The 27,512-nt window shown below is 48.6% G+C and overlaps 1 protein-coding gene across 4 annotated transcripts; it reads left to right on the top strand.

Annotated features, from left to right (window-relative positions):
- Positions 1-27,425, top strand: LOC133142397 (2-oxoglutarate dehydrogenase complex component E1-like). 4 transcript variants are annotated; one of them, XM_061263587.1, is made up of 23 exons: positions 1-377; positions 4,882-5,070; positions 5,996-6,098; positions 9,263-9,307; positions 13,383-13,498; positions 14,918-15,072; positions 15,389-15,535; positions 15,866-15,956; positions 17,830-18,009; positions 18,770-18,898; positions 19,437-19,616; positions 20,027-20,179; positions 20,268-20,370; positions 20,792-20,920; positions 21,090-21,240; positions 21,450-21,577; positions 22,674-22,852; positions 23,303-23,374; positions 23,727-23,852; positions 24,152-24,224; positions 24,496-24,659; positions 25,679-25,833; positions 26,193-27,425. In XM_061263587.1, exons 1-23 carry the CDS (start codon positions 153-155, stop codon positions 26,311-26,313), a joined length of 3,114 nt encoding a protein of 1,037 aa, XP_061119571.1. In that variant the 5' UTR covers positions 1-152; the 3' UTR covers positions 26,314-27,425. The 4 variants fall into 4 exon arrangements, with proteins under 4 accessions (XP_061119571.1, XP_061119574.1, XP_061119572.1 ...); XM_061263590.1 differs by lacking the exon at positions 5,996-6,098 and adding an exon at positions 5,685-5,778; XM_061263588.1 differs by lacking the exon at positions 9,263-9,307.
- Positions 27,426-27,512: the final 87 nt, after the last annotated feature.

Below are 27,512 nucleotides of genomic sequence, written 5' to 3'. Positions count from 1 at the left end.
ATCACAAAAGAAGCGAGACAAAGCGACAAGGAGTGAGGAGATTCCAGCGGGACGCCGGACCGGGGAGACTGTGAAAGCGGCAGTATTTGGGTTGGAGCTCAGGCGGCGGAGTTGGCGTGGCCGGAGAGAGCAGCGTGCTGTGACAGACTGTGATGCACCACTTCAGGACTTGTGCCTCGAGGCTGCGGCCCCTCGCGGCCTCTCGGACCAATCAGAACTTCCCGCAGCAGAGGCCAGCGGGGGCGCCCAGGACGTTTCGGCCAATCAGGTGCTACACCGCGCCGGTGGCCACCGAGCCCTTCCTGAATGGGACGAGCTCTAACTATGTGGAGGAGATGTACTACGCCTGGCTGGAGAACCCCAAGAGCGTGCACAAGGTGAGGGGCCCAGGCTCAGGCCAGGGTAATGGAAATGGTGACATCAACGCAGTGTAAACTAGCCAGTCAATTAAGGCTGTGTACACTACTGCAATTTTAGCTCTGTTGCATGGATGTGTCACAGTTTGGATAAAAAGTTTTTTTTAACCCATGCTCAGATAAAGCATATATATCTGGATCGGGGGGGGGGGGGCATATCTGGAGAGAGGGGGGTATATCTGGTGTGGGGGGGGGTGTATATCTGGATGGGGGGGTGTGTGTGTGGGGGGGGGGTGTATATCTGGATGGGGGGTGTGGGGGGGGGTGTATATCTGGATGGGGGGTGTGTGGGGGGGGTGTATATCTGGATGGGGGGTGTGTGTGGGGGAGGCGGGGTATTAGAATTAGTGTGTCTCTGCCCCGAGGGGCCCATGCCTCAGCAGGCTGCCCGTTCCTGAGACACTAACAGCACATCAGGGTCCGATGTGGAGCGGGTGGGGGACACCCCACAGATGGGGGTAGAGCGGTCACAGGCTCAGCACTGTGCCATAGCTTACAGTGCCTTTATCACAATCACACAACGATAAGTGAATGAATGAATGAAAGTATCTCTGTCTGATTAGCCAATGAGTAACCAACCAGAAGCCACATCCTGTTAACATTTTCTGGTTCTCTCACCTGAATTGCCTGGCTTTAGACTACAAATAGGTATGTAGCATATATGGCTGCTGTGCTGAAGTTAGGTTTCTGGGTTGTAAATGTTCCGTAATGGTTTTGTTTGATGTAAAATTATGACTGACTAATTGAGTGAAAAGGCAAAACCCCACACACAAGCACAGACACACACAAGCGTGCTCGCGCCGAACTATGGAGTAAAGGAAATGTAGTAGTAGTAGTAATCGAATTCTGGGAAACATTCCAAGCGTAACTACAGAGTGTTCTTGCAGCGCTACTATTGCAAAAATGCGGTAGAACAAACGCTGCTGATTGGAATCCCGCCCGGTGACCGAACCCTTCCTACTTGGAAATGACTGCACAGTGACTCTGTGATTCGGCCTGTCTCCGCTGTGAAGCACTAAGGGAGTCTCAGTCTCTACTGTCATGATAACTTCAGCTTAACAGTCAAATAAAGCTTTCAACATGACCCACGGCTGAACAGCGATTAGACCTACACCTTTTAATATTTTATTCTGAACTTTGCCACCAGTAGTATCTGGGTTGTTTTTGTATGTGACATGCCCTAATTCTCTCAGATCGCTTCGCTGGTTGTTTATTGGCTAATAACTTTAGTGGATGATAAACTGGATTTTGTCAGTACCTGGTCACACCTGGTGTGTATGTGTGTGTAGTTCCACACAGCCTTTACTTTGCCTGATGTGCCTCTGCATTGGTGCGCTTTCTCACGAGTCAGCACATCCTGGGCATTCAGGCTCTTTCTGGAGTTCTCTTTGTGTATGTGCAAACACGGCTGTGTGTTTGTGTGTGTGTGTGTGTGTGGGCCGCGAGTGGCTTTGTGCCAAAAACAGTGGCTTCAGAAAGTATTCAGACCCCTTCACTTTTTTGCCCACTTTATTGTGCTGTAAACTTCATTTTAAATAGCTAAAATTGCCATTTTGCCCAATCTACACTCCATAACACAAAAAAAAAGTGAAAACCTGTTTTTAGAATTTTGTACAAATGTATTAAAAATCTAAAGCTGAAATATCTCATTTATTTAAGTATTAAATACTGTGAATACTGTGACAGTCCTAATTGTGGTCAGGTGCATCGTGTCTGCTTTAATGATCCTTGAGATGTGTCTAGAACTTGATTGGAGTCCACCTGTGACAAATTTAATTGATTGGACATAGTTTAGAAAGACAAATATTTGTGTAAATGAGGTCCCACAATTCACACTGCATGTCAAGACAAAAAGCTAGCCAATCTTGAGTAAAAGGCATATGACAGCCTGCTTGGAGTTTGCCAGATGGCAGTCAAAGGACTGAGAGCATGAGGAAAAGAATTCTTTGGTCTGATGAGACAAAAATCTTTGGGCAAAATTCCAACACTTTGAACAAGTGCTTTGAACAAATAGTCAAAAATGAGATTACGCTCTAGCTTGCTCAGCATGAGTAAATTAATAGTGTTTTTTTATTATATCATTAGCCTGTGCGGCAAATATTTCATTTAATCAAGTCAATAAATGAATTTTTATTTTATTAAAACTATGAAGAACATACATTTATTGTGTTTTTTATTGTGAGTTGCATATTATGGAACCATGAAATGACTGAAGTTGTGGCGTGTGTGTATGTGTGTCTGCGTGTGTGTCTGACTCTGGCTGTCCCAAAGCAGTTTTAACATTGTGTTCTTGATTATGTAAGTGAACACTATGTTATGAAATGTTGTGCCTCTGCTGGATTCCAGATTTTGCTCTACGTGCAGGACGCTTACGTGTTTTACCCATGTCTTTTTTCACTTGGGCCGTCACTTTCTGGGCCAGCTTACTTTTAATGCTTCAATTGATGGAACAGACCTGTGAATAGGGGGCTGTCCTAAGTTTTGAATGAATGCAAAAAGGTTTGAATGAAAGGACACTCACACTACACCGCGTTCCAAATTATTATGCAAATTGTATTGTCAATTTATTGTCATAAAGATTACATTTTTTGTTTTTCAATTAAACCCATGGATGGTATTGTGTCTCAGGGCTCTTTGGATAACTGAAATCAATCTCAGACACCTGTGATAATTAGCTTGCCAGCTGAGCCCAATTAAAGGAAAAACTACTTAAGAAGGACGTTCCTCATTACTAAGCAGACCACCATTTTCAAGCAATATGGGAAAGAAAAAGGATCTCTCTGCTGCCGAAAAGTGTGAAATAGTTCAATGCCTTGGACAAGGTATGAAAACCTTAGATGTTTCACGAAAACTTTAGCGTGATCATCGTACTGTGAAGTGATTTGTGGCTGATTCAGAGCACACACGGGTTTGTGCAGATAAAGGCACAATGAGGAAGGTTTCTGCCAGACAAAAACATCGCATTAAGAGAGCAGCTGCTAAAATGCCATTACAAAGCAGCAAACAGGTATTTGAAGCTGCTGGTGCCTCAAGCTGTAGGATCCTTCAGAGGCTTGCAGTTATGCATAAACCTTCTATTCGGCCACCCCTAACCAATGCTCACAAGCAGAAATGGCTGCAGTGGGCCCAGAAATACATGAAGACTAATTTTCAAACAGTCTTGTTCACTGATGAGTGCCGTGCAACCCTGGATGGTCCAGATGGATGGAGTAGTGGATGGTTGGTGGACGGCCACCATGTCCCAACAAGGCTGTGACGTCAGCAAGGCGTTGGCGGAGTCATGTTTTGGGCCAGAATCAAGGGGAGAGAGCTGGTCGGCCCCGTAACAAAACCATCTTCATGCATGACAATGCCCCATCTCATGCTGCAAGGAATACCTCTGCATCATTGGCTGCTATGGGCATAAAAGGAGAGAAACTCATGATGTGGCCCCCATCCTCCCCTGACCTCAACCCTATTGAGAACCTTTGGAGCATCCTCAAGCAAAAGATCTATGAGGGTGGGAGGCAGTTCACATCCAAACAGCAGCTCTGGGAGGCTATTCTGACATCCTGCAAAGAAATCCAAGCAGGAACTCTCCAAAAACTCACAAGTTCAATGGATGCTAGAATTGTGAAGCTGCTATCAAATAAGGGGTCCTATACTGCCATTGGAGTACCTGTAGTGACAGTTTAAGGATAAGGGCTCACATTTGGTTTCAATGTTTCTCAGGTCACATGTTCAGGAGCAGCTCTTGGGCTGAATTTAACAGGTTTAATAACAGTTTAACATAGCCATTGACAGCAGTGTTCCTGTGGCACGTGTTTTGTGCAACAAAGTATGGATCAAAACCAAGGATTGGTCATTCCAAACCAAGTAGAAAATCGATAATACTAATTGCCTGCCAAAAAAATAAAAATAATTAATTCAACCGGATCATCGGCAGGCTTACTTGATGCTGTGCCATGAATACTGGTCGCTTAGATCTTAATTATTGGACAGATTGCCTTATCCAGAGTCACTGTGAGGGGGGGGTCATATTCTCCTTCAACAATGAGATCATTCACCCCCTGGGGGCATATTTACATGCTGTGTATATGTAACTGATCTGCTCTCTGTTCTGTCCCTCTGAGTGTGTCCTGTCTCCCAAAGCATGTTCTCTCTCTAAGCATGTTCTGTGTCTCAGACTGTGTTCTGTCTCTCTCTTTTTTTATTTATTACGGAATTCCTTAAGTTCCTTGAGTTGTCTTTTGGAGAAATTGTTGTGGCACAGAGGAACTGTCTGGCCAGTTGAGTAACAGGACAGGTCAACAATAAACACTGCTGTGTGTGTTTTCTCCCCGTTGCGTTGCCATTTGTCCCGTCCAGAGAGCAGAGTCACTGAGTGTAAATCACACTGTATCTGTGGTGATTACAGCTGTCATTCAGTCCTCCTATTTCCTTAATAAAATGTCCCCATCCCCTGTGTCTCCCCGTTGTCCTGCAGTCTTGGGACATCTTCTTCCGCAACGCTAATGCAGGCGAGCCGCCGGGTGCAGCCTATCAGAGCCCGCCCCCTGTGGGCATCAGCCTATCGGGGCTGACCCAGGCCCAGGGACTGGTGAGGGCCCAGCCCAATGTGGAGAAGCTGGTGGAGGACCATCTGGCAGTGCAGTCACTCATCCGCGCATACCAGGTGAGTCCCGCCCCCACCCTCCTCAATCACACTCCCTGCACAGACCCTACACACTCCCTGCACAGACCCTACACACGCCCTACACAGACCCTACACTCCCTACACACTCCCTGCACAGGTCCTACACACTCCCATAGTCCCCCCACCCTCCTCAACCACACTCCCTACACACTACCTACACACTCCCTACACCCCCCGTACAGTGCCCCCACCCTCCACAACCACACTCCCTACACACTCCCTACATACTCCCTACACACCCAGGAAGGAAGGAAGGTGACAGTAATGCAAATAACCACACATTACAACAGTGGTATGCAGAAAAGCATCTCCGAACACACAACGTGTCAAACCTCTTAAAGGAGCACTGTCATGCTTTTTTCAGTTCACACTGACGGCGATTTTAAAAAATGTCTACACACATAATTTAAGCATTAAATCCAAATACGCTCAACTGAAAAAAAAAGCATGAAAATGCTCCTTTAAGTGGATAGGCTACAGCAGCAGAAGACCAATATAAATAAGTCTAATAAATACCAAATAAAGTGCTCACTGATCTATTCAAAGTGGTGTTGTCATTGACAGAGAGTGACTGCTGTTGCCTTGGTTCACAGGTGAGGGGTCACCACATAGCCAAACTGGACCCCCTGGGCATAAGTTGTGTCAATTTTGACGATGCCCCAGTAACTGTCGGGTTCCAGCAAGTTGGTGAGAGAACCTCTACGGCAGGTTGCCATCGTGCAAAACGATAGTCCTGTTTGTGTTAATGTTGCTTTTCCCCTCCTCTTCCTCTCTTTCCTTTGTCTTTCATATTGTCCCGTCGCTCTTCTTTTTCTTTCTGTTAATCTCAACCCTTCCCCCCCCCTTAATTTACCCTCCCGCTCCACCTCGTGTGTTGCTCTCCCTGGAACCCATGCTCCTGTAGATCCGTGGCCACCACGTGGCTCAGCTGGACCCTCTGGGAATAATGGACGGCGATCTGGACCTCTGCGTCCCCATCGACATTATCACGTGTTCGGACAAACTCGGTGAGGGGGCCCGATGGCTCAGAGGATTGGTCGGTGGAGAGGGAAAGGCGGTGAGTGGGTGTGGCCCCCCACCGTTGCTCCGCCCTCACCTCGCCACCGACAGCGTAGCTTGGCTTGCCGCAGATCTTGGCACCTCTCTCACATGCATGGAGTGTTTCTGAGCAACCTTCCTCCTGCATGGAATTTTGCAATGGGTAAACAGAGCGGACATTGTACTGTAGTTGTCTGTGAGAAGCCAACATTTCATTTTCACTAATTGTTTTGAGTTAAAACAAGGAAAAGACGAAATAACATAACAGATTTGGTCAAAAAAAAACCTCTACCATCTCCCAAGACAACCGTAAACTAGTACGTCTGGCGAGTGAGGCTGGCATTGCCCTCTTCCCTGTGTCCCAGGACAGGTCACTGCAGATTTAGAGTTGATCTGGTGCCAGAGCTTGCATATGGGTATAGACCGGGGTTAACGCCAGTCCTAGAGAGTCACAGACATTTTTTGTACTCTGTACTTAAACCACTTTAATGGAGCAATTATTTCACAATTATCATTATTTCACAATGGCCATCGTTGGTCTAAATCGGTTGTTGATTTTTAAATTAAAATTAAGACCAGGAATGGGTGTGGACTGGGGGCACAAGCCACTGTGATGGTCAGTGTGATAGTCCTACCCTGTGGATCTCTCTCAGGTTTACCCATTGGAAATGGCCTCTTATCATCCAGGTGGATGAAAATGCTTTTAGCAGCCTTCTCTTTATTTATCGGTCTGTTTCAGTACTGATGTCTGTCTGGTCCTGGAAGGGTTTCCAGGCCCTGGATCTGGGTGTGAACTGGCTTGCAGGTTTCCTTTTATAGCAGCTGGGGCTTGGTTTGGGGTGTGTGTGGTTCTGTCTGTAGTGCTTTGGTCACGTGTATCTTCCTCAGCATACACAGAGGCCCACAGACGCACACAGAGGCCCACAGACACACACAGACAGGCACACAGATGCACGCAGAGAGACAGAGAGGCACACAGAAGCACACAGAGACACATAGATGCACACAGAGAAACAGAGACGCACACAGACGCACACAGACGCACACAGACGCACACAGACGCACACAGGTCAGCGCCTGGCAGCTCTGCCACAGAGCTGAAAAGGACGGGCTGTTCCGGACCTTTCTGCCCCGGCTGAGTTTGCCCTGCAGTCAGCTACTTGGAGTACATGTGCAAGGGAATCCGATTGGCCCGTCCTCACATTCCTTTGTCTCACTGAATTGCAACTGCCTGATTGGCAGATGAACTGGTTTAGCTGGTGCAGTAAATTTACATTGGCTGTTTCTGTTGTTAAAGCTAGTGTAAGTGGAAAAGCCGTTCTCCTAATTGAAACAATTCAAGCCACACCTATACTTCATTCTCTTTGATTAACTTGTCGTTGGAGAAGTGCAAGTTAATCATCTCCAGCTGTCACATGACTATGGTGGAGATAAGAGTTTCCTCAGCCCTGATTGGCGCAGGGCATTCCAAGGATTTTGCCTTCTGTTCCATCATATCACTAAGCATTTTTTATCATGCACTAGACTCAAGGTTGTTTTTTTTGTTTTTTTATATACCTCAAGTGGCTTTCACAGAACTAACAGTAACTAAATCACTAGTTAGCTAGCCCAGTTAGTTTATTGATGTAACCAAATATTTTTGGTTTTACAATGCAATTACGCTATTTAACCTTTTATAACCACATACAACCTACTACTATAACATATTATTACGGCTTGTTACAGTTTATCAAACCAACGGATTCCTGGATCAATGATGACAAGTTGGAACAACAGGCAGAGCTCAATTCATCCCAGGTGTAATTGCCACCTTACTGAGCGTTGAATGCGCCGTTTGATTCTTGTGATGTGAAATCAGCTAAAGGCTCATTCATACAGAGTCCTTTTTCGAGACGGTTTGGTAGCACGTTCACACGAGTGGAAAACTTGCCGCTTGTCAGTTAAATATTTAATGACTTTTACTTATAAATATGCCTCAATCACTTACGTCAATCTTGCGTCCAGTCCACCTTCAGAAATAAGCCAGAGTGCTTCCGACACCTTGCTTTTTTCTAGATTTTTTGATTAATGTTTTATTTACACAGGTAATAGGTCAGATTGGTCAGTTTAGTCAGAGTATGAATCAGGTTAGTCCTAACCGAATTGACTCCCATTGTTAGCACAATGCATTTACTTTACATTACATTACATTACATTAATAGCATTTGGCAGACACTCTTAGCGTCGTACAGTTGATTAGTCTAAGCAGGAGACAATCCAAAAATCCAATTTTTGAGACAAATTACCATAATGTCAAATACAATCATGTTTTGTATTTGGTTGCATATCCATTGCATACCATGACTTCCTGATGTCTGTGACCTATCAACATCACTGGAGACTTTTCAGGTTGTCCTACAAGCGATACTATAACTCTTTGCATTTGAATTGATATCTATGGGAATTGGGGGGGGTGGGACTAGATTCGGCTGTAAATTATGCTGATGACAGTATGGAACACATTTTGTTGGCTGAATGGCTGTAAGTCATCGAGGGTCCGATGTATCAAACCTGCATAACACCTAAGTGGGGTGGCTGCTGGTTGATTTTCTAATTAGTTGAATCCCAGGTACTGTATTTGTATGTCACATACAGTGATTCTGCAGGTGGAATCATGAAAGGGCTGGCTTCGGGAAAGCAATAACTTGCGCTTGCAGTCTACTTTTCTGTTTTTTTTGGTTTTTGCCCACTTCCAGCGCTCTGTGCTTCCCAGCTGTGTGACAGGCAGTGTGAGGGCACCATTGAGCTTGAGGGGCTGTTAGTACTATGGTCAGCGCTATGCTGGGGCTGTGGGGTGCTGCCTGGCCGGCAGATGCTGCTCTGCAGTGCTGGGTCCTCTGATGTGGTGCCTTACAGTATGTGGCTTTGTGTGTGTATCTTTGTGTGTGCGTGTGTATCGGTAGAGGTGTGTGTCTAGATGAAGGTGGGGTAGGCTGTAGGATCAGTTTTGTGTTTGTGCGTGCGCGTGCGTGTGTGTGCGCGTGTGTGTGCCTGAGTATGTGTGTGTGTGGGGTGTGTGTGTGTGTGTGTGTGTGTGTTAGGTGTTGTTAGGACCAGTCTATTTCAGGTCTCTTTCCTCCGGTTACCTCCCCAGTCCTTGCCAAGGTCAAACAGCGCCTCAATAAACTGGTCATCAGAGGTACGGATGTGTGCAAATCTCACTCTCTCTCACTCTCTTTCTCTCTCTCTCCTACTCTGTTCTTGTCTACCCCAGCCCAGCTAATTCTTCCAAGGTGAAGTAAGAGATTCATCCCCTATGAACCCAAGCTGTAGCCTAAGCCCTCTGTCAGAATCTTAAAAAATTCACCTGGAGGCACTTCAACTGAACTGAGATGAATGACAACTGACATCGGCCAACCCAAAGCACTTTCAAGCTCGATCCTTGGGTCGGACTTCAGTCTGTGTCATAAACATGATTTGTTTTGTGTTATGATTCAATGTCTAGTTTTAAACTCAAAGGTCACTTCATATCTGCAATATTTATGTATGTATGGGAACCATATTCATTCCGATTTAGCTTTGAGTGTGATGCGCCCTGAGGCTGCTCCTTTAGAAGGAGGTTGTGTTAGCTTGATTTGACAGGGCCAATCATGGTTTAAGCCATGGTTGAGTACTGACGCCATTTCAAACCCAGACGAGCACGTGTGTCGAACCTGCATTCAATTTAAAGCAGTTTAAAAGCTACAATCATGGAGCCGTTTGCACTGGAATTGGGTTTGATGACCTTGATAAGATTAGATCAGGGGTGTCATTATACCATCCAGGAGGCCACGGTGTCTGCGTGTGATTTTTGTTTTTGTGCGTGCGTTTCAGCACTCAGCGGCTTACTTTAAGTCATTGATTAGCTACCGAGTACCCACCATATCCAACAAAAGAGAATCGTAATGGAATTAGAAGAGGAGGACAAAACACCCAGGGCAGGACATACAGGGGCGATATTTCACACCAGACACACGGGAGATCACCGTGAGATGGAAACCAGGCACTGCCCGCTGATGATCCTGTCCACAGAATTCCCTTCCCACAAAGCAGCTTCTATTTAAACCTCCATTTTGGAGCAGCAGAATGGAGTCACAGCCCTGTTTCATTGCCAAGCACCTGTCGTCCTCCGTAGTGTTAGCTGCTAGCTGCTGCTTCGTCGCACTATGTGACAACAGACAGGTTCAGTGTCGGTTTTTAAGGCTGCCCTCCTTATGCATTTCAGTTTATTCAGATGCGGAAAGCAAAGGGTGGAGGTGGGATCACGGTACAGAAAGCACCGTAGCACTGGTTTGGTGTGCTGCTGCTTTTGCAGTTTTCCCCTGTTAGCAGTGCCACGCAGATGAGGGGGGGAAGCGCATCTCCGCGGTGAATCATTTCCCTTCCAGACTGAATTTCATATCAGTCAGCTGAGTTTCTGATTGGTTAGCAAGTCGAAAAACGTTTAGTGTCCTTGTTTGCTTTTACATTAATGCATCGTCAGGCAAAATGCAGATAAGCAGGGAACTCAACAGCATCACTGCCAACAGCCAACTGCAAGGAATGCGTTCTGCTTCTTGGGTGCCCCGTCAGGAAAACTGTGCACGAGCGAGCTCCCTTGGGTTCTCCCTGTAGATAACGTCCCCCTCCCAAGATCCACAGGGTCCCAGCTGTGCTCTCTTGGGCACAGGAAGCCCCATATTTAGGGGATTGCATATCCCACCCACCTGCCCTGGGCATAGACCTCTGTGTGTGTATATTTAACCCCCTCTCCAGAATGAGTTAGTTCTGAGTTAGTGTCCCCCCCCCCCCACACACACACACACACTGTACACACTCACTCTCGCGCACACACACATCCTGTGCCCTGTAGGTGGGGTGCCCCTCGGCTGTGTGTTTGGGCCCTCTGGTCTTTTAGAGGCAGTAACCAGCCCTGGCCCCCCATCACCCACCTTTTCTCTACCACACTTCCCGTCTTCCCTCCCAGAACAATCCTTCATTCATCATTTCTCCCTCTCTTCCTGTTCTGTCCATCATCCCCCCCCTCCCTTTCTCTAATCATCTCCTCGTCCAATTATTCTGCACATACCTGCCAATTGTTGTACGACCGTTTTACTTTTAATTGCATTTGCTCCTACATTGGCTTTTAGCATAGAAACAACCCTCATTCTTTCCAACCATACTTTGTGCCATTTGTCATTTAAGATATTTGAATACTGTAGCTTCTCTTCTGACCATATTTGATTAGATCTCTGGTTTATGTCCCAGCTGGCTTCTTGTACAGAGGTACAGTTTAGTCTGTGTTATTTAGTCTGTTTAGTCTGTTTATTTTTCGGCCTGTATCTGCAATTAGATAGAACTCAGTAATTATTGAAATGTTGCACGCCTTGCCGATATCTATATCCAGGCATGTTGGTTTCATTTTTACAGGCTTGTCTGTTGGGCATTTGGTGTGCAGACGGGCACACCTAGAATAGACTGCATGATTAAAATGCCAATAATGTAATGTAATGAAAAGCACTCATACCTTACTTGCCTCCTGAGCCTGTGACTCATTATTCATAAAACAATGCCAGCTGTCACTGGTAACCGTAAATAGACCGAAAAAGGCCGAACACGGAATGTGTGCATTGTTGGCATGAATCTCACAGAATGTATCGTAGTAGACCAATATTGTTTTCTAAACAGCACTGGCAGTCGTAAAATTATATGAGGTTGTTTTGCTTAGTTTTTTTTGTTGTTGTTGTTTTGATTTTCCATGCTGTTCTCATAGGTGACCACCAGGCCTCATAACCACAAGAAGTAACTCAGCTGTCCCTCTTGCAAACTGTTGTTCTGTCCAACACTGCCTTAACAGCCCAGGTTTTTCCCCATTTGGAAACAGCTGATTAGATTTTCAGGCCTTTTCCGTCCCGTGTTTCTCTGGTCATTCTGGGTGGGCGTATGCCGGAGCGTTCCCCCCCGAAAACTCTGACCAATGACTTGCATTCGCTCTTCCTTTCTGCAGTCACCCAGTCTACTAAACGGGCAGGATCAAGTACACTGCCCTGTTTAACCCTTTGAAAAGTAGGCTCTTTCCGGAAAGATTTTTTTCACAATTTGGAGTCCGTGTTCTAGAACTACTTTGCTTTCAGTTACCAGTAGTGGTTTGTTCTATACTCCCGTTTTGGTTTTAACCACTTGTTCAGCTGGTAATAAACCCCCTGTGTTTTGCCAGGGGAGGAAATGGCTGTGCTCTGCCCGTGCGCCCTCGTGTGTGTCGCTCAGCGAGCGTTTATCTTTGAGTTATCAGCACTCATGGGTGGAGCAGGAGTGTGCTTTCTGTTTGCCTAGTGGGCGGGTGGCGGGGCAGGGACGACGGGGGCGCGCCACATGTTTACGTGAGTCCGACCTGCACTTTGCCCCCCGCCGAGGCAAACAGGCCGCACTCACGTAATGCGCGTTCTTCCGGAAAGTTCCGTGTGCCTCTGCGGAGATAAGCGCGGCAGGGCAGCGTAGGGCCGTGAGAAACGCTGATGCGGCTGAGGTGTGCGCCAAGCCCTGCCCCCGCCACCCCGCTTCTGAACGCGCTTATGGGCCAATTTCAGAACAGAGCAGATATGGTGTTCCATACACGTAGCAGCTCCGCGACCTCGATACGTGGAGGTTTTAGAAAAGTTTTAAAGGAACGTAAGAGCAAAAAAAATAAAATGACAAATATTTCCCATTACTGAATCTTCAGTACATCAATACGACGTTTTGCCTCACACTTTGGTTAACAAAGTGGTACTGTATATCCAATTCTCTATGCTGATTCTCCACCCCCTAAACATTTTTTCTTTCCCCTAAACATACTTTACAACCTCTCTCTCTCTCTCTCTCCCTCTCTCTCTCTCTCTCATTCTCATTGTGTCATCGTCCAATTATTTTGCATGTTCCTACCAAATATTTTATTGGTTGGCTTTTCATTTAACGTTTCACTTTGAATGTACTGCATTTGTTTTTGTGATGTAAAATGGCTGTCTGTCTTTCTGCACTGAAATAAATGACACTATTTTCCACCGTTATTTTTTTGCTATTTGCCATTTTGATATTTCTGACATTTCTTTAGTGCTGTGCCACCTCTTTCCCCACTCCCCATCTAACCTGCCCATTCCCGCCCCCCGTGCTGTCATTGCTTTTTCTGGCCCCTGTGTTTGTGTCTGTCCTGCGCTGGCTGGTCCACACAACCTCGCCCCATTCACAACCCTGCCCCGCCCCCACCCCTCAATCCGCAGGTTTCTACGGGCTGGATGAGTCGGATCTGGACAAGGTGTTCCGCCTCCCCACCACCACCTTCATCGGGGGCAGCGAGAGCGCTCTGCCCCTCAGAGAGATCATCCGCCGCCTGGAGGTTTGTCTCCAGCTCAACACTGCCCCTACAGGACACACTGCACACTACAGTACACTCACACACACACTGCACACTACACACTGCACACTACAGTACACTCACACACACACTGCACACTACACACTGCACACTACAGTACACTCACACACACACACACTGCACATTACACACTGCAGGACACTCACACACACTCACACACACATACTACACACTGCACACTACAGTACACTCACACACACACACATACTACACACTGCACACTACAGTACACTCACACACACACACTGCACATTACACACTGCACACTACAGTACGCGCTCTCACACATACTACACACTACACACTACAGTACGCGCTCTAACACATACTACACACTACACACAACAGTACACTCACACACAAACTGCACATTACACACTGCAGGACACTCACACTCACACGCTCACATACTGCACACTACAGTATGTGCTCTCACACATACTACACACTGCACACTACAGTACACGCTATCACACATACTACACACTGCACACTACAGTACGCGCTCTCACACATACTACACACAGCACACTACAGTACGCGCTCTCACACATACTACACACTGCACACTACACACTACAGTATGCGCTCTCACACACACACACATACTGCACACTGTACATTACACACTGCAGGACACTCACACACTCACACACTCACACACTGCACACTACAGTACGCACTCTCACATATACTACACACTGCACACTACAGTACGCACTCTCACACATACTACACACTGCACACTACAGTACGTGCTCTCACACATACTACACACTGCACACTACAGTAGACATACACAGAACAAACACACAGAGGTTGGTGAACTCTCACTCTGTCCGTGTGTGTGATAAAAGTCAGTGAACCCACTATGCTGACTGGGCCCTTTTCAGCTCCTACCACAAGCTCTGCCCCAGTTCACATGACTGGGTGAGAGGTTGTATCCAGGGTCCGTTCAGTCCTGCCATGGGCACACGTGCCTGCACACAAACACACTCAAGCACAAACACACACACACATACACGCATGCATGCACGTACATAGGCACACACACTCACACACACATGCACGTACATAGGCACTCACACACACACACACACACACACGCACACACACACACATGCACATACATAGGCACACACACATGCACATACATACTGTAGGCACACACACACTCACACACACATGCACGTACATAGGCACTCACACACACACACACACACACACACACACACACACACGCACACACACACACATGCACATACATAGGCACACACACATGCACATACATACTGTAGGCACACACACACTCACACACACATGCATGTACATAGGCACACACACACTCACACACACACTCACGTCCTCCTGTCTGCGCAGATGGCGTATTGTCAGCACATTGGGGTGGAGTTCATGTTCATCAATGACGTGGAGCAGTGCCAGTGGATCCGGGAGAAGTTTGAGACGCCGGGAGTGCTGCAGTTCACCCAGGAGGAGAGGAGCACCCTGCTGGCCAGGATGGTGCGCTCGACCAGGTCCGTGGTCCCCCCCGCCCTACCACACCCCGTCCTGATCCATTAACCCTGCACTTCCCTTTCCCCAGCCTTAGCCATGCGACACACCTCATTACAATACATTACATTACATTTTACATTAATGCTCTTATCCAGAGCGACGTACAACAAAGTGCATACCCATAACCAGGGATAAGTGCGCTCCTTTACAATGTCACTGCAAAGAATGCTCCATGCATGCAATGTGGAATGTGTAATGTTTATATCATATGTGCGATGTGTGTTTGTGTGTGTAGTGTGTGTGTGTTGACTGCACTCATACCCCCGTGTTTCGCAGGTTTGAGGAGTTCCTGCAGAGGAAGTGGTCCTCGGAGAAGCGCTTTGGGCTGGAGGGGTGTGAGTCCCTGATCCCCGCCCTCAAGACCATCATCGACAAATCCAGTGAGAACGGCGTGGAGACCATCATCATGGGCATGTCCCACAGGTCAGTGCCACCCCCATCCCCCTCCTTCTGCCCTTCCCTCTGAACACGCCCTCTCCCTTCTCCACCACCACACCCACTCCCTCTGACTCTACTGAGACGTCAATACAATTCCTTCAGATTAGTGACGGTTCTGATTGAATACAAATCAGATGGGTGTCTCCAAAATTCAGGTTGGTTTAAAGACTCCACCGCATCAAGAATTGGCTAATAGGCCATTCCTAAAGTTTGTTTGGGGGGTAGGTTTCATTAGGTTTCATTAGGATGTAAAATGTGTGGAAGAAGTTGATGGTGATGATGAGTGGTTATGCCTAACATCCTGCCCTCTCCTAGAGGTCGTCTGAACGTCCTGGCCAACGTGATCCGGAAGGAGCTGGAACAGATCTTCTGCCAGTTTGACTCGAAGCTGGAGGCTGCTGATGAGGTCTGCACTGTTTCCACACTGCACACTGCCTGGTACCACTCCCTACTACACACTGCACACTGCCTGGTACCACTCACTACTACACACTGCACACTGCCTGGTACCACTCACTACTACACACTGCACACTGCCTGGTACCACTCAGTACTACACACTGCAGCTGGCTGAGAAATTTCCCCTTGAAAAGAAATGATCTTCTACTGTTTCTCATTCCTGGCTCTATTTAGCGACACTGATGATGAATTGATTCTTGTCCTTTTGACTTCTATTGTCACATCAGGTGGAAGTTATTATGAGGCACTCTGAACTTGAAAGAAATTCCATGTGGCAAAGAAAGAGCCCAAAAAAATGGCTCAAGAATGAACAGAATGGGTGCAACTGCCTGGCTCTGCCAGTCTGTCTGTTGTATGGGGTCATGTGACTGAATCTCTGGGTCTGTTGGCTTTAGGGGTCTTGTGACTAAATCTTTGGCTGTGTCCAAAACGGCCTCCAAACTACGGTGTCCTCAAAATACCTGCTGTCTACTAAACATACTCCCTACTTATTTTAGTATGTGATGTCCTTCGAATACAGACTAAGAGTACACTGGCTGAGAAAGATGTTAAGGTGACATTTTCTCTAATGTCATGTACTTAAAATCCCAGAATGATATTTCCAGGGTTTCGCTGAGTGTATATCAGCACCGTGGAGCCAGAACAGACAGTAGTCGTGAGCGTGAGGTGGAGGTTCGGAGAGGGGGAGGTGCCAAGCGGCCTGTGGAGGCTGAACGAAGAGGTCTGGCAGGGGTGTAGGGTCTGATGATTTTTTGTAGGTAAGCTGGGGAAGACCCCTTAACTGCTTGGAAGGCTAGCACCAATGTTTTGAATTTGATGCGAGCCATGACAGGCAGCCAGTGGAGGGAAGTAAGCAGGGGGGTGACGTGTGAGTATTTGGGAAGGTTGAAGACCAGACGAGCTGCTGCATTCTGGATAAGTTGGAGGGGTCTGATGGCGGATGCTGGGAGGCCAGCCAAGAGGGAATTGCAGTAGTCCAGGTGGGACAGAACCATCGCTTGGACCAGGAGCTGGGTTGAGTATGGGGTGAGAAAGGGGCGGATTCTCCGTATGTTGTATAGGAAGAACCTGCATGACCAGGTCACCGCCACAATGTTCTCGGAAAGGGACAGTCTGCTGTCCATCACCACGCCGAGGTTCCTTACACTGGGTGATGGCGTGAGTGTGGTATCCCCGAGGGAAATGGAGAGATCCAGATGGGGAGAGGTATTAGCAGGGATGAATATCATTTCAGTCGTACCTGGGTTGAGCTTTAGATGGTGGTTGTCCATCCAGCTCTGGATGTCACTCAGGCAAGCAGAGATATGGGCTGAAACCTGTGTATCAGATGGTGGGAACGAGATGAAGAGTTGGGTATCGTCCGCATAGCAGTGGTAGGATAGCCCATGTGCAGTGATCACAGGGCCAAGGGAACGAGTGTAAAGAGAAAAAAGAAGTGGGCCTAGGACTGAGCCCTGGGGAACTCCTGTGGCAAGGGGCTGAGGTGTCAATACCGTACCAGCCCAGGCAACCTGGAAGGAGCGACTAGAGAGGTAGGACTCAATCCAGTCCAGGGCTGTGCCACAGATGCCCGTTGCTGACAGGGTGGACAGGAGGATGGAGTGATCCACAGTGTCGAAGACAGCAGAGAGATCTAGAAGAATGAGGACAGAGGAGAGGGAGGCTGCTCGGGCGTGTGACTGATACCCGCGGCCTCCTTGATTTAGTGGTCAGATGACTGATACCTACAGCTTCCTTGATTTAGCGGTCAGATGACTGATACCCGCGGCCTCCTTGATTTAGCGGTCATATGACTGACACACCCGGTCTCCTTGTTTTAGGGCTCAGGTGATGTAAAGTACCACTTGGGGATGTACCACAGGAGGATCAACCGCGTGACCAATCGTAACATCACCATGTCGCTGGTGGCTAACCCCTCCCACCTGGAGGCAGTGGACCCTGTGGTGCAGGGCAAGACCAAGGCCGAGCAGTTCTACCGCGGGGACACAGACGGAAAAACAGTACACCCTCCCTCCACCTACCCCTACTGTCCCTACTGACTCCACCCTCCTCCTGTCTGTCCCTGACTCCACCCTCATCCTATCTGTCACTACCCCTGACTCCACCCTCCTCCTGTCTGTCACTACCCCTGACTCCACCCTCCTCCTGTCTGTCACTACCCCTGACTCCACCCTCCTCCTGTCTGTGCCTGACTCTACCCTCATCCTATCTGTCATTACCCCTGACTCCACCCTCCTCCTGTCTGTCTCTACCCCTGACTCAACCCTCCTCCTGTCTGTCTCTACCCCTGACTCCACCCTCCTCCTGTCTGTCTCTACCCCTGACTCCACCCTCCTCCTGTCTGTCTCTACCCCTGAGTCCACCCTCCTCCTGTCTGCCCCTGACTCCACCCTCCTCCTGTCTGTCTCTACCCCTGACTCCACCCTCCTCCTGTCTGTCTCTACCCCTGACTCCACCCTCCTCCTGTCTGTCTCTACCCCTGACTCCACCCTCCTCCTGTCTGTCTCTACCCCTGACTCCACCCTCCTCCTGTCTGTCTCTACCCCTGACTCCACCCTCCTCCTGTCTGTCTCTACCCTTGACTCCACCCTCCTCCTGTCTGTCTCTACCCCTGACTCCACCCTCCTCCTGTCTGTCCCTGACTCCACCCTCCTCCTGTCTGTCTCTACCCCTGACTCAACCCTCCTCCTGTCTGTCTCTACCCCTGACTCAACCCTCCTCCTGTCAGTCTCTACCCCTGACTCCACCCGTCCATCGCAGGTGATGTCCATCCTGCTGCACGGTGATGCTGCATTTGCTGGCCAGGGCGTGGTGTATGAGACCTTCCACCTGAGCGACCTTCCATCCTACACCACCCACGGCACTGTGCATGTCGTCGTCAACAACCAGGTGAGACCAGTGCCACACTCTCACCACTCAGATAAATGGTGATTATCCCCAGAACTGTCAAACTGCAGCCTTCCCGTGGTACGCTACAGACAGAAAGTGCAGATGTCAGCCTACTGTTACCTCGTGACTTCACTCTAGAAGATTATGTTCCCCTTCAAACCATTTCTCCCTTGCCTGGCAACACAACTCAGAATCTGATGGGATAGACATCTTTCAGCCACCAGTGCTTGTAGCTGCACTCCTTTTTTATATTTATTGAAGTAACCTGTAATATTTGAGTTGTCTAAATATTTATCTTCATATTTGTCTCCATACAATGAGATGGACCAAGCTTATGAGACTATAGCAGAATTACATTACAAGGGACAGGTTCATTGTTATCTCTGTCATCTAGCATTGCATGGGTCATTTAATGGGTGCAAAAGCATTGCAATCCTTGTGTGGATCCCCTCTGAAACATCAAGTTGAGCTTGGAAAGAAATGTCTGTTTCCCTCAGCAGGGGGTTCTGTCTTTGAACGGTTGAGCGTTGTGTTTCAGATTGGTTTCACCACAGACCCCCGTATGGCTCGCTCCTCTCCCTACCCCACGGACGTGGCTCGGGTGGTCAACGCGCCCATCTTCCATGTCAACGCCGACGACCCCGAGGCTGTGATGTACGTGTGCAAGGTGGCGGCCGAGTGGAGGGCCACCTTCCACAAGGACGTGGTGGTGGACCTGGTGAGACCAGCACCGGAACGTTCCACAGCAGTTCACTGCACCATACTGTACCATACTGTACTGCACCATGGTGTACCATACTGCACCACACTGCACAAACTGTACTGCACCAGACCACCCTGCACTGTACCACACTGCACATTCTGTACATGTAACTGCATATTGTGGCCTGATGACCTGAAACCTTCTTGTGGATCTGGTGACATTTTTCCTTTTTTGTGTACGTGTGTGTGTGCCTGTCCATGCGTGTGTGTGCCTGTCCGTGTGTGTATGTGTGCGTGTGCCTGTCCGTGTGTGTGTGTGTGCGTGTGCCTGTCCGTGTGTGTGTGCGTGTGCCTGTCCGTGTGTGTGTGCGTGTGCCTGTCCGTGTGTGTGTGCGTGTGCCTGTGTGCCTGTGTGCCTGTGTGTAGGTGGGTTACCGGAGGAACGGCCATAATGAGATGGACGAGCCCATGTTCACGCAGCCGCTCATGTACAAGAAGATAAAGCAGCAGAAGGCCGGTCTGCAGAAGTACGCAGAGAAGCTCATCTCCGAGGGGGTCGTCACGCTGCAGGAATACCAGGTGGGACCACGTGGCCAATGAGGGGAGGTCCTGTCTGTGTGTCCCAGGAACTTAAAGGTCCCGTGTCTGTGTGTCTGTCTTCCCCCAGGAGGAGGTAAGCAGATATGACAGGATCTGTGAGGAGGCGCACGAGCGCTCCAAGGATGAGAAGATTATGCACATCAAGCACTGGCTGGACTCTCCCTGGCCTGGTGAGTGTGAGTGTGAGTGTGAGTGTGAGTGTGAGTGTGAGTGTGAGTGTGAGTGTGAGTGTGAGTGTGAGTGTGAGTGTGAGTGTGAATTACTGTATGCTTTTACAGCCATGTGTATATGCTATATTTATCTTTATAGTCTTATCTAGACTGACTTAAAACAATGTGCAGCTGAGGTTAGAAGAATAATGTAAGGCCCAGAAATGACACGGTTCAGTAAGTTTTCAAGTAACAGGTTTTTTATATGTAATACAAAGGTGATTCCTTTAAATGCAATGACGTGTTAAACACTGATTGATGGGATGAAATTAAATGTGCTTGTGTGTGTGTGTCCGTGTGTATGTCCGTGTGTCCCCGTGTGTGTGTATGTCCGTGTCCCTGTGTGTGTGTGTATGTCCGTGTCCCTGTGTGTGTGCGGCAGGTTTCTTCACTCTGGACGGTCAGCCGAAGAGCATGAGCTGCCCTTCCACAGGACTGAGTGAGGAGGAGCTCAGTCACATCGGCCAGGTGGCCTCATCTGTGCCCCTGCAGGACTTCACCATCCATGGAGGTGTGTTCATTCAAACACACATTTTCTCTCTCACACACACACACACTCACACACTGACACACTCACACACACACGCACGCACACACACTCACTCACTCTCTTACACACACACACACACACACACACACACACTGCAGTCCTGTTCAGCAGCAGGTCTCTGTACATGCAGGACTGAGCCGCATTCTGAAGGGCCGGGCTGCGATGGTGGAGGCCCGCACGGTGGACTGGGCTCTGGGGGAGTACCTGGCCTTCGGCTCCCTGCTGAAGGAGGGCATCCACGTGCGTCTCAGCGGCCAGGACGTGGAGAGGGGCACCTTCAGGTACTCTCCTCTCATTGGCCCCATGCTGGACTTTAACACATAAGAGGCTTTTCAGCTCATTACATTCATGTTATTGAAGTATTGAACCTTTATTCCTGTTTTACTCCTGACTGTCTTTCTCCTTTCCTTCCCTCCCTGTCTCTCCACCTGTCCATCTACCCTTTTTCTGTCTTCCTCCTCTCTCCCTGTCACTTTCCCTCTCTTTGTAGCCATCGTCACCACGTCCTGCATGACCAGAACGTTGACAAGAGGATCTGCATCCCCATGAACCACATCTGCCCCAACCAGGCGCCCTACACTGTGTGCAACAGCTCTCTGTCAGAGTACGGAGTTCTGGGTGAGTGTGCCCCACCCTGCCTTGTCCTCCCTCCTACTACAGGATCTGGCCTCTCCTCTCTCTATTGTAGGGTTTGAGCTGGTCTCTCCTCTCTCTATTGCAGGGTTTGAGCTGGTCTCTCCTCTCTCTATTGCAGGGTTTGAGCTGGTCTCTCCTCTCTCTATTGCAGGGTTTGATCTGGTCTCTCCTCCTATTACAGGGTTTGATCTGGTCTCTCCTCTCTATTGCAGGGTTTGAGCTGGTCTCTCCTCTCTCTATTGCAGGGTTTGATCTGGTCTCTCCTCCTATTACAGGGTTTGATCTGGTCTCTCCTCTCTATTGCAGGGGTTGAGCTGGTCTCTCCTCTCTCTATTACAGGGTTTGATCTTGTCTCTCCTCTCTATTGCAGGGTTTGAGCTGGTCTCTCCTCTCTCTATTGCAGGGTTTGAGCTGGTCTCTCCTCTCTCTATTGCAGGTTTTGAGCTGGTCTCTCCTCTCTCTATTGCAGGGTTTCAGCTGGTCTCTCCTCTCTCTATTGCAGGGTTTCAGCTGGTCTCTCCTCTCTCTATTGCAGGGTTTGAGCTGGTCTCTCCTCCTATTACAGGGTTTGATCTGGTCTCTCCTCTCTCTATTACAGGGTTTGATCTTGTCTCTCCTCTCTATTGCAGGGTTTGAGCTGGTCTCTCCTCTCTCTATTACAAGGTTTGATCTTGTCTCTCCTCTCTATTGCAGGGTTTGAGCTGGTCTCTCCTCTCTATTGCAGGGTTTGAGCTGGTCTCTCCTCTCTCTATTGCAGGGTTTGAGCTGGTCTCTCCTCTCTCTATTGCAGGGTTTGAGCTGGTCTCTCCTCTCTCTATTGCAGGGTTTGAGCTGGTCTCTCCTCTCTCTATTGCAGGGTTTGAGCTGGTCTCTCCTCTCTCTATTGCAGGGTTTCAGCTGGTCTCTCCTCTCTCTATTGCAGGGTTTGAGCTGGTCTCTCCTCCTATTACAGGGTTTGATCTGGTCTCTCCTCTCTATTGCAGGGTTTGAGCTGGTCTCTCCTCTCTATTTCAGGGTTTGATCTGGTCTCTCCTTTCTCTATTGCAGGGTTTGATCTGGTCTCTCCTCTCTATTGCAGGGTTTGAGCTGGGCTTTGCCATGGCCAGCCCCAACGCGCTGGTTCTGTGGGAGGCCCAGTTCGGGGACTTCCACAACACAGCCCAGTGCATCATCGACCAGTTCATCTGCCCCGGCCAGGCCAAGTGGGTCCGGCAGAACGGCATCGTGCTGCTGCTGCCCCACGGCATGGAGGGCATGGTGAGCCTGCCATACCTCTACACCTCAGCCTTCTCTCTCCCTCTCTTTCGGACCTTTCTTTTTCTCACTCCCTCTTTCACTCCTCTCTCTCCATAAATGAATTACCATGTTTCTACCTTCCACTACCTTTCTTCTTCCTCATCTCTTTCTCTTATCCCCCGATACCCTTCACATCTCGTGTTCTTTTCCCCTCACTCTTCCCTCTTCTCTGTTCCTCTGCAGCTCTCCTCCGCCCTTTTTATTTATCATTTATTGGGTGGGAAAGATAATGATGTAACCGTTTATGGAGTTGGTATGTTTTCTCTTTAGAGTCGGGGAGCTCTGCATGCACAGCCTCTGTGAGATGTGGTTTCTGTAGAAGACATCTCTCTGCTGCCTGTCATCTCTCATAACGTGAAGTGTAAATGTGGCATTTGTGTGCTTCGACCCGATCCCCCTCTGTCCCCTTAGGGCCCAGAGCACTCATCTGCCCGTCCTGAGAGGTTCCTGCAGATGTGCAACGACGACCCGGACGTGACCCCGGTAGGCCACACCTCCTCCCTTAAGCCATTGCTGTGGGTGACCTGTAGCGTAGTGGTTAAGGTTGTTTGTTTTGGCTTTTGTTTGTTTTCTTAAACTGGTGCAGTTCAAAATCATCAGCGCAAGCAGAGTGTACACAAGGTTGTCCAGCAAAACCAGTTTAAATTTGTGTTCTGCCTGAAACATTTAATGCAGTAATGTTAACGGTAATTTGTAATTTTATAATGTTTTATAACGCACCTGTATGTTAAATTCTCCCTTGTGCTAAAACTGAATATACAGCACCCTGAGGCAGGGAAAGGCAATCGATACATAAAATATCTTATTATTTTTATTACTCGTCATTCTGCTGTAGAAAATCACGGAGGACTTCGCCATGCGGCAGCTGTACGACTGTAACTGGATTGTGGTTAACTGCTCCACGCCTGCCAACTACTTCCACGTGCTGAGGAGGCAGATCCTACAGCCCTTCAGGAAACCGGTCAGTCTGCACCCCCCCCCCCCCCCCACTTCTCCTCTACTCCCCCCATCTCACTTATCCTAGCTGTTCTTCTCCCTCCACGCCTTCCTAGTTAGCCAGCAAAAATACAGCCAGTAACCGCACAAATACAGCCAGGAACAACACAAATACAGCCAGGAATAGCACAGACACAAAGATAAAAGTCGTCTCAGACAGTGGACAGTCCAGTTATTTGACTTCTCTGTACTCATGACAATGATGTCATTTAATGTAAATGGTAAAATTTATTTCCTTCTCTCTCTCTCACACTCTGTCTTCAGCTCATAATTTTTACTCCCAAATCCCTGCTGCGCCACCCAGAGGCCAGGTCCAGCTTTGAGGAGATGCTTCCAGGTGTGTGTTTGTAGTTGCCATTGTCTTTGAGTGTGTGTATACACGCTGATGTTTACAGTAAGTGTTGTCGCTAAGTGTGTGTGAGATAGTGTGAGTGTGTCGGTGTGTATGTGTATGTCTATGTGCATTTGATAGTGTATGTAAGTGTGTGTGCATGTATGTGTGTGTGATAATTTATGTAAGTGTGTGTGTGTGATTGTGTATGTAAGTGTGTAGCGTATGTGCGTCTGATAGTGCGTGTGTTGTGTAACTGCTCTCCTCTTCTCTGCAGGCTCTCAGTTCCAGCGGCTGATCCCAGAGCAGGGTCCTGCAGCACAGAGCTCAGGGAGGGTGAGACGCATCATCTTCTGCACAGGGAAAGTGTACTATGAGCTCAACCGCGAGCGCAGAGCCCGTGGCATGGAGGACGCGGTCGCTATCGCTCGCATCGAACAGGTACACACTCACACTCACACTCACTCACTCACTCACTCACTCACACTCACTCACACACACTCACACTCACACTCACTCACACTCACACTCACTCACTCACTCACTCACACTCACTCACACACTCACTCACTCACACACACACTCACTCACTCTCACTCACACTCACTCACACACTCACACACTCACACACTCACACACTCACACTCACTCACTCACACTCACTCACACTCACTCACACACTCACTCACTCACACTCACACTCACACTCACACACACTCACACTCACACTCACAGGAGCGCACACACTCACACACATTCACTCACACACACTCACAGGAGCTCACACACTCACACACATTCACTCACACATTCACTCACACTCACTCACACTCACTCACACTCACTCACACTCACTCACTCACACTCACAGGAGTGCACACACTCACTCACACTCACTCACTCACTCACTCACACACACTCACACTCACACTCACACTCACTCACACTCACACTCACTCACTCACTCACACTCACACACTCACTCACTCACACACACACACACTCACTCACTCACTCTCACTCACTCACTCACACTCACTCACACTCACTCACACACTCACTCACTCACACTCACACTCACACACACTCACACTCACACTCACAGGAGCGCACACACTCACACACATTCACTCACACACACTCACAGGAGCTCACACACTCACACACATTCACTCACACACATTCACTCACACATTCACTCACACTCACTCACACTCACTCACTCACACTCACAGGAGTGCACACACTCACTCACACTCACTCACACTCACTCACACTCACTCACACTCACTCACACTCACTCACACTCACTCACACTCACTCACTCACTCACTCACTCACACTCACAGGAGTGCACACACTCACACACTCACACACACACACACACACTCACAGGAGAGCACACACTCATACACACACACTCACAAACAGGAAGGTAAACTCTACCCCTCTCTGTGCAGCTCTCTCCATTCCCCTTTGACCTGGTGAAGGCAGAGATGGAGAAGTACCCTGAGGCTGACCTGGTGTGGTGCCAGGAGGAGCACAAGAACCAGGGTTACCATGACTACGTCAGGCCTCGCATGGGCACCGCCATCGAGCACACACGCCCAGTCTGGTGTGCCTCTCCCCTTATCTCCTCCTCCATTCTCTCCTCTCCGCCCTCCTCTCCCCTCATCTCCTCCTCCATTCTCTACCTTCTCTCTCCTCTCCCCTCAGCTCCTCCTCCCTTCTCTCCCCTTATTTTCATTATGTGACTTTTATTTACAAGATGCACCTCATCACTAATCAGTTTCTCTTTGGCGTGTTTGTGTTTTTGGGTGTGTGTGTGCATATGTGTGCGTGTGTGTGCGTGTTTTTGGGTGTGTGTGTGCATATGTGTGCGTGTGTGTGCGTGTGTGTGCGTGTGTGTGTGCGCGTGCGTGCGTGTGTGCATGTGCGTGCGTGCGTGCGTGCGTGTGCGTGCGCTATATCCAGGTACGCTGGTCGTGACCCCGCTGCGGCTCCTGCCACAGGGAATAAACACACTCATCTGCTGGAGCTCCAGCGCTTCCTGGACACTGCCTTCAACCTGGACGCCTTCAAGGGCCAGTCATAGCCGCCCCTGGTCCCCCTCATCCCCAAAAAGACCCCCCACTGTCCCTCACCTACCCCCACCCCCCACCCTGTATCACAGCTCCTGCTCTAACTCCAGCCACACACACCATTCCTCAGCTCCCCTTCTTGCAGCACACAACGTCAGCCAAAGAAAATGGTCATCGCAAAAAAGCAAACGCACAATGCCCTGGTTTCAACCGCATTTCAAATGGACGATGAAGTCAGGTCATGCAGAATTCTCGCCTGCCAGCTGCCACACCAAAAATTCTGCACAAATTTTGCTTTTATTCTTCCCAAGGGATTCGTTCTACCGTCCGCTTATTGGTGCAGTCAGCCTCCGTGTGATGCTTCTGGGCTAATCATAGAAGTGTGCCTTGTACTGTACATTAACGCTGAAGCCTGTTGCCCACAGCCAAGCAGCAGTAGGAAAGAGTCTTGGGTGGAACGGATGTGCCACAGAGCCTGATGGGACTTTAGGGAGGCTCTCCCGCCCAGGCGGTCCGTGACTGCCAGTGCTGCAGGGTGGAGCTCAGGGGCTGTTTAATGTAGCAGTCAATTTCTGCAGGACCCCCCCCCCCCCCCAACCAGACATTACTGGCATCACATTGCCATTATCAGTGGCTCTCATTTCACTTATTTTTTTAACTTTTTATTCGGTATCAGGCATTTAGTCCAGAGGTGACATTTTCGAATGATCTTGTGAAGAACAAAAGTTGACTTCTCGCGTGGAAGAACACTGGGCTGCGTTGTACTGTGGCCTATAGGTAAAAACACACGAGGTGACCAGCACCACTCATGTGACGGTGGAACCCCCCCCCCACCCCTTCACTTTTTATCCATTGCTCCCATTCTCCCTCCCTCCCTGCTCTGTGCCAAAACCTTTTTTCCTGAAGACTGGAATATGAAATTATCTTTTGAAAACCAAAAAGATGTAACATTTTAGCCGCAAGAGGAACATATATTCCAATGCAAAAAAATGAATAAATCACTATTTGTTTTTGTTTTTTTATCTCTCTGGAACAAAATTATTGATTTATTTATTTTCATACAGGTGATGCACATTATTGTTTTTATTGTATTTTGCTCTTGTTCAATAAAAACACCTTGCATTTTTTTGCTTGTCAGCTTGTTGCTCTCCTTTTTGGGTGAGTTAGATATAGGTTTCAAATTTGCCACAAATACAGTTTGTTAAAATGGACA

This window comes from Conger conger, chromosome 12 (assembly GCF_963514075.1).
Source record: "Conger conger chromosome 12, fConCon1.1, whole genome shotgun sequence".
Lineage (NCBI taxonomy): Eukaryota > Metazoa > Chordata > Actinopteri > Anguilliformes > Congridae > Conger > Conger conger.
Note: the sequence above shows the minus strand (reverse complement) of the source record. Positions and strands in the feature narration are given on the sequence as shown.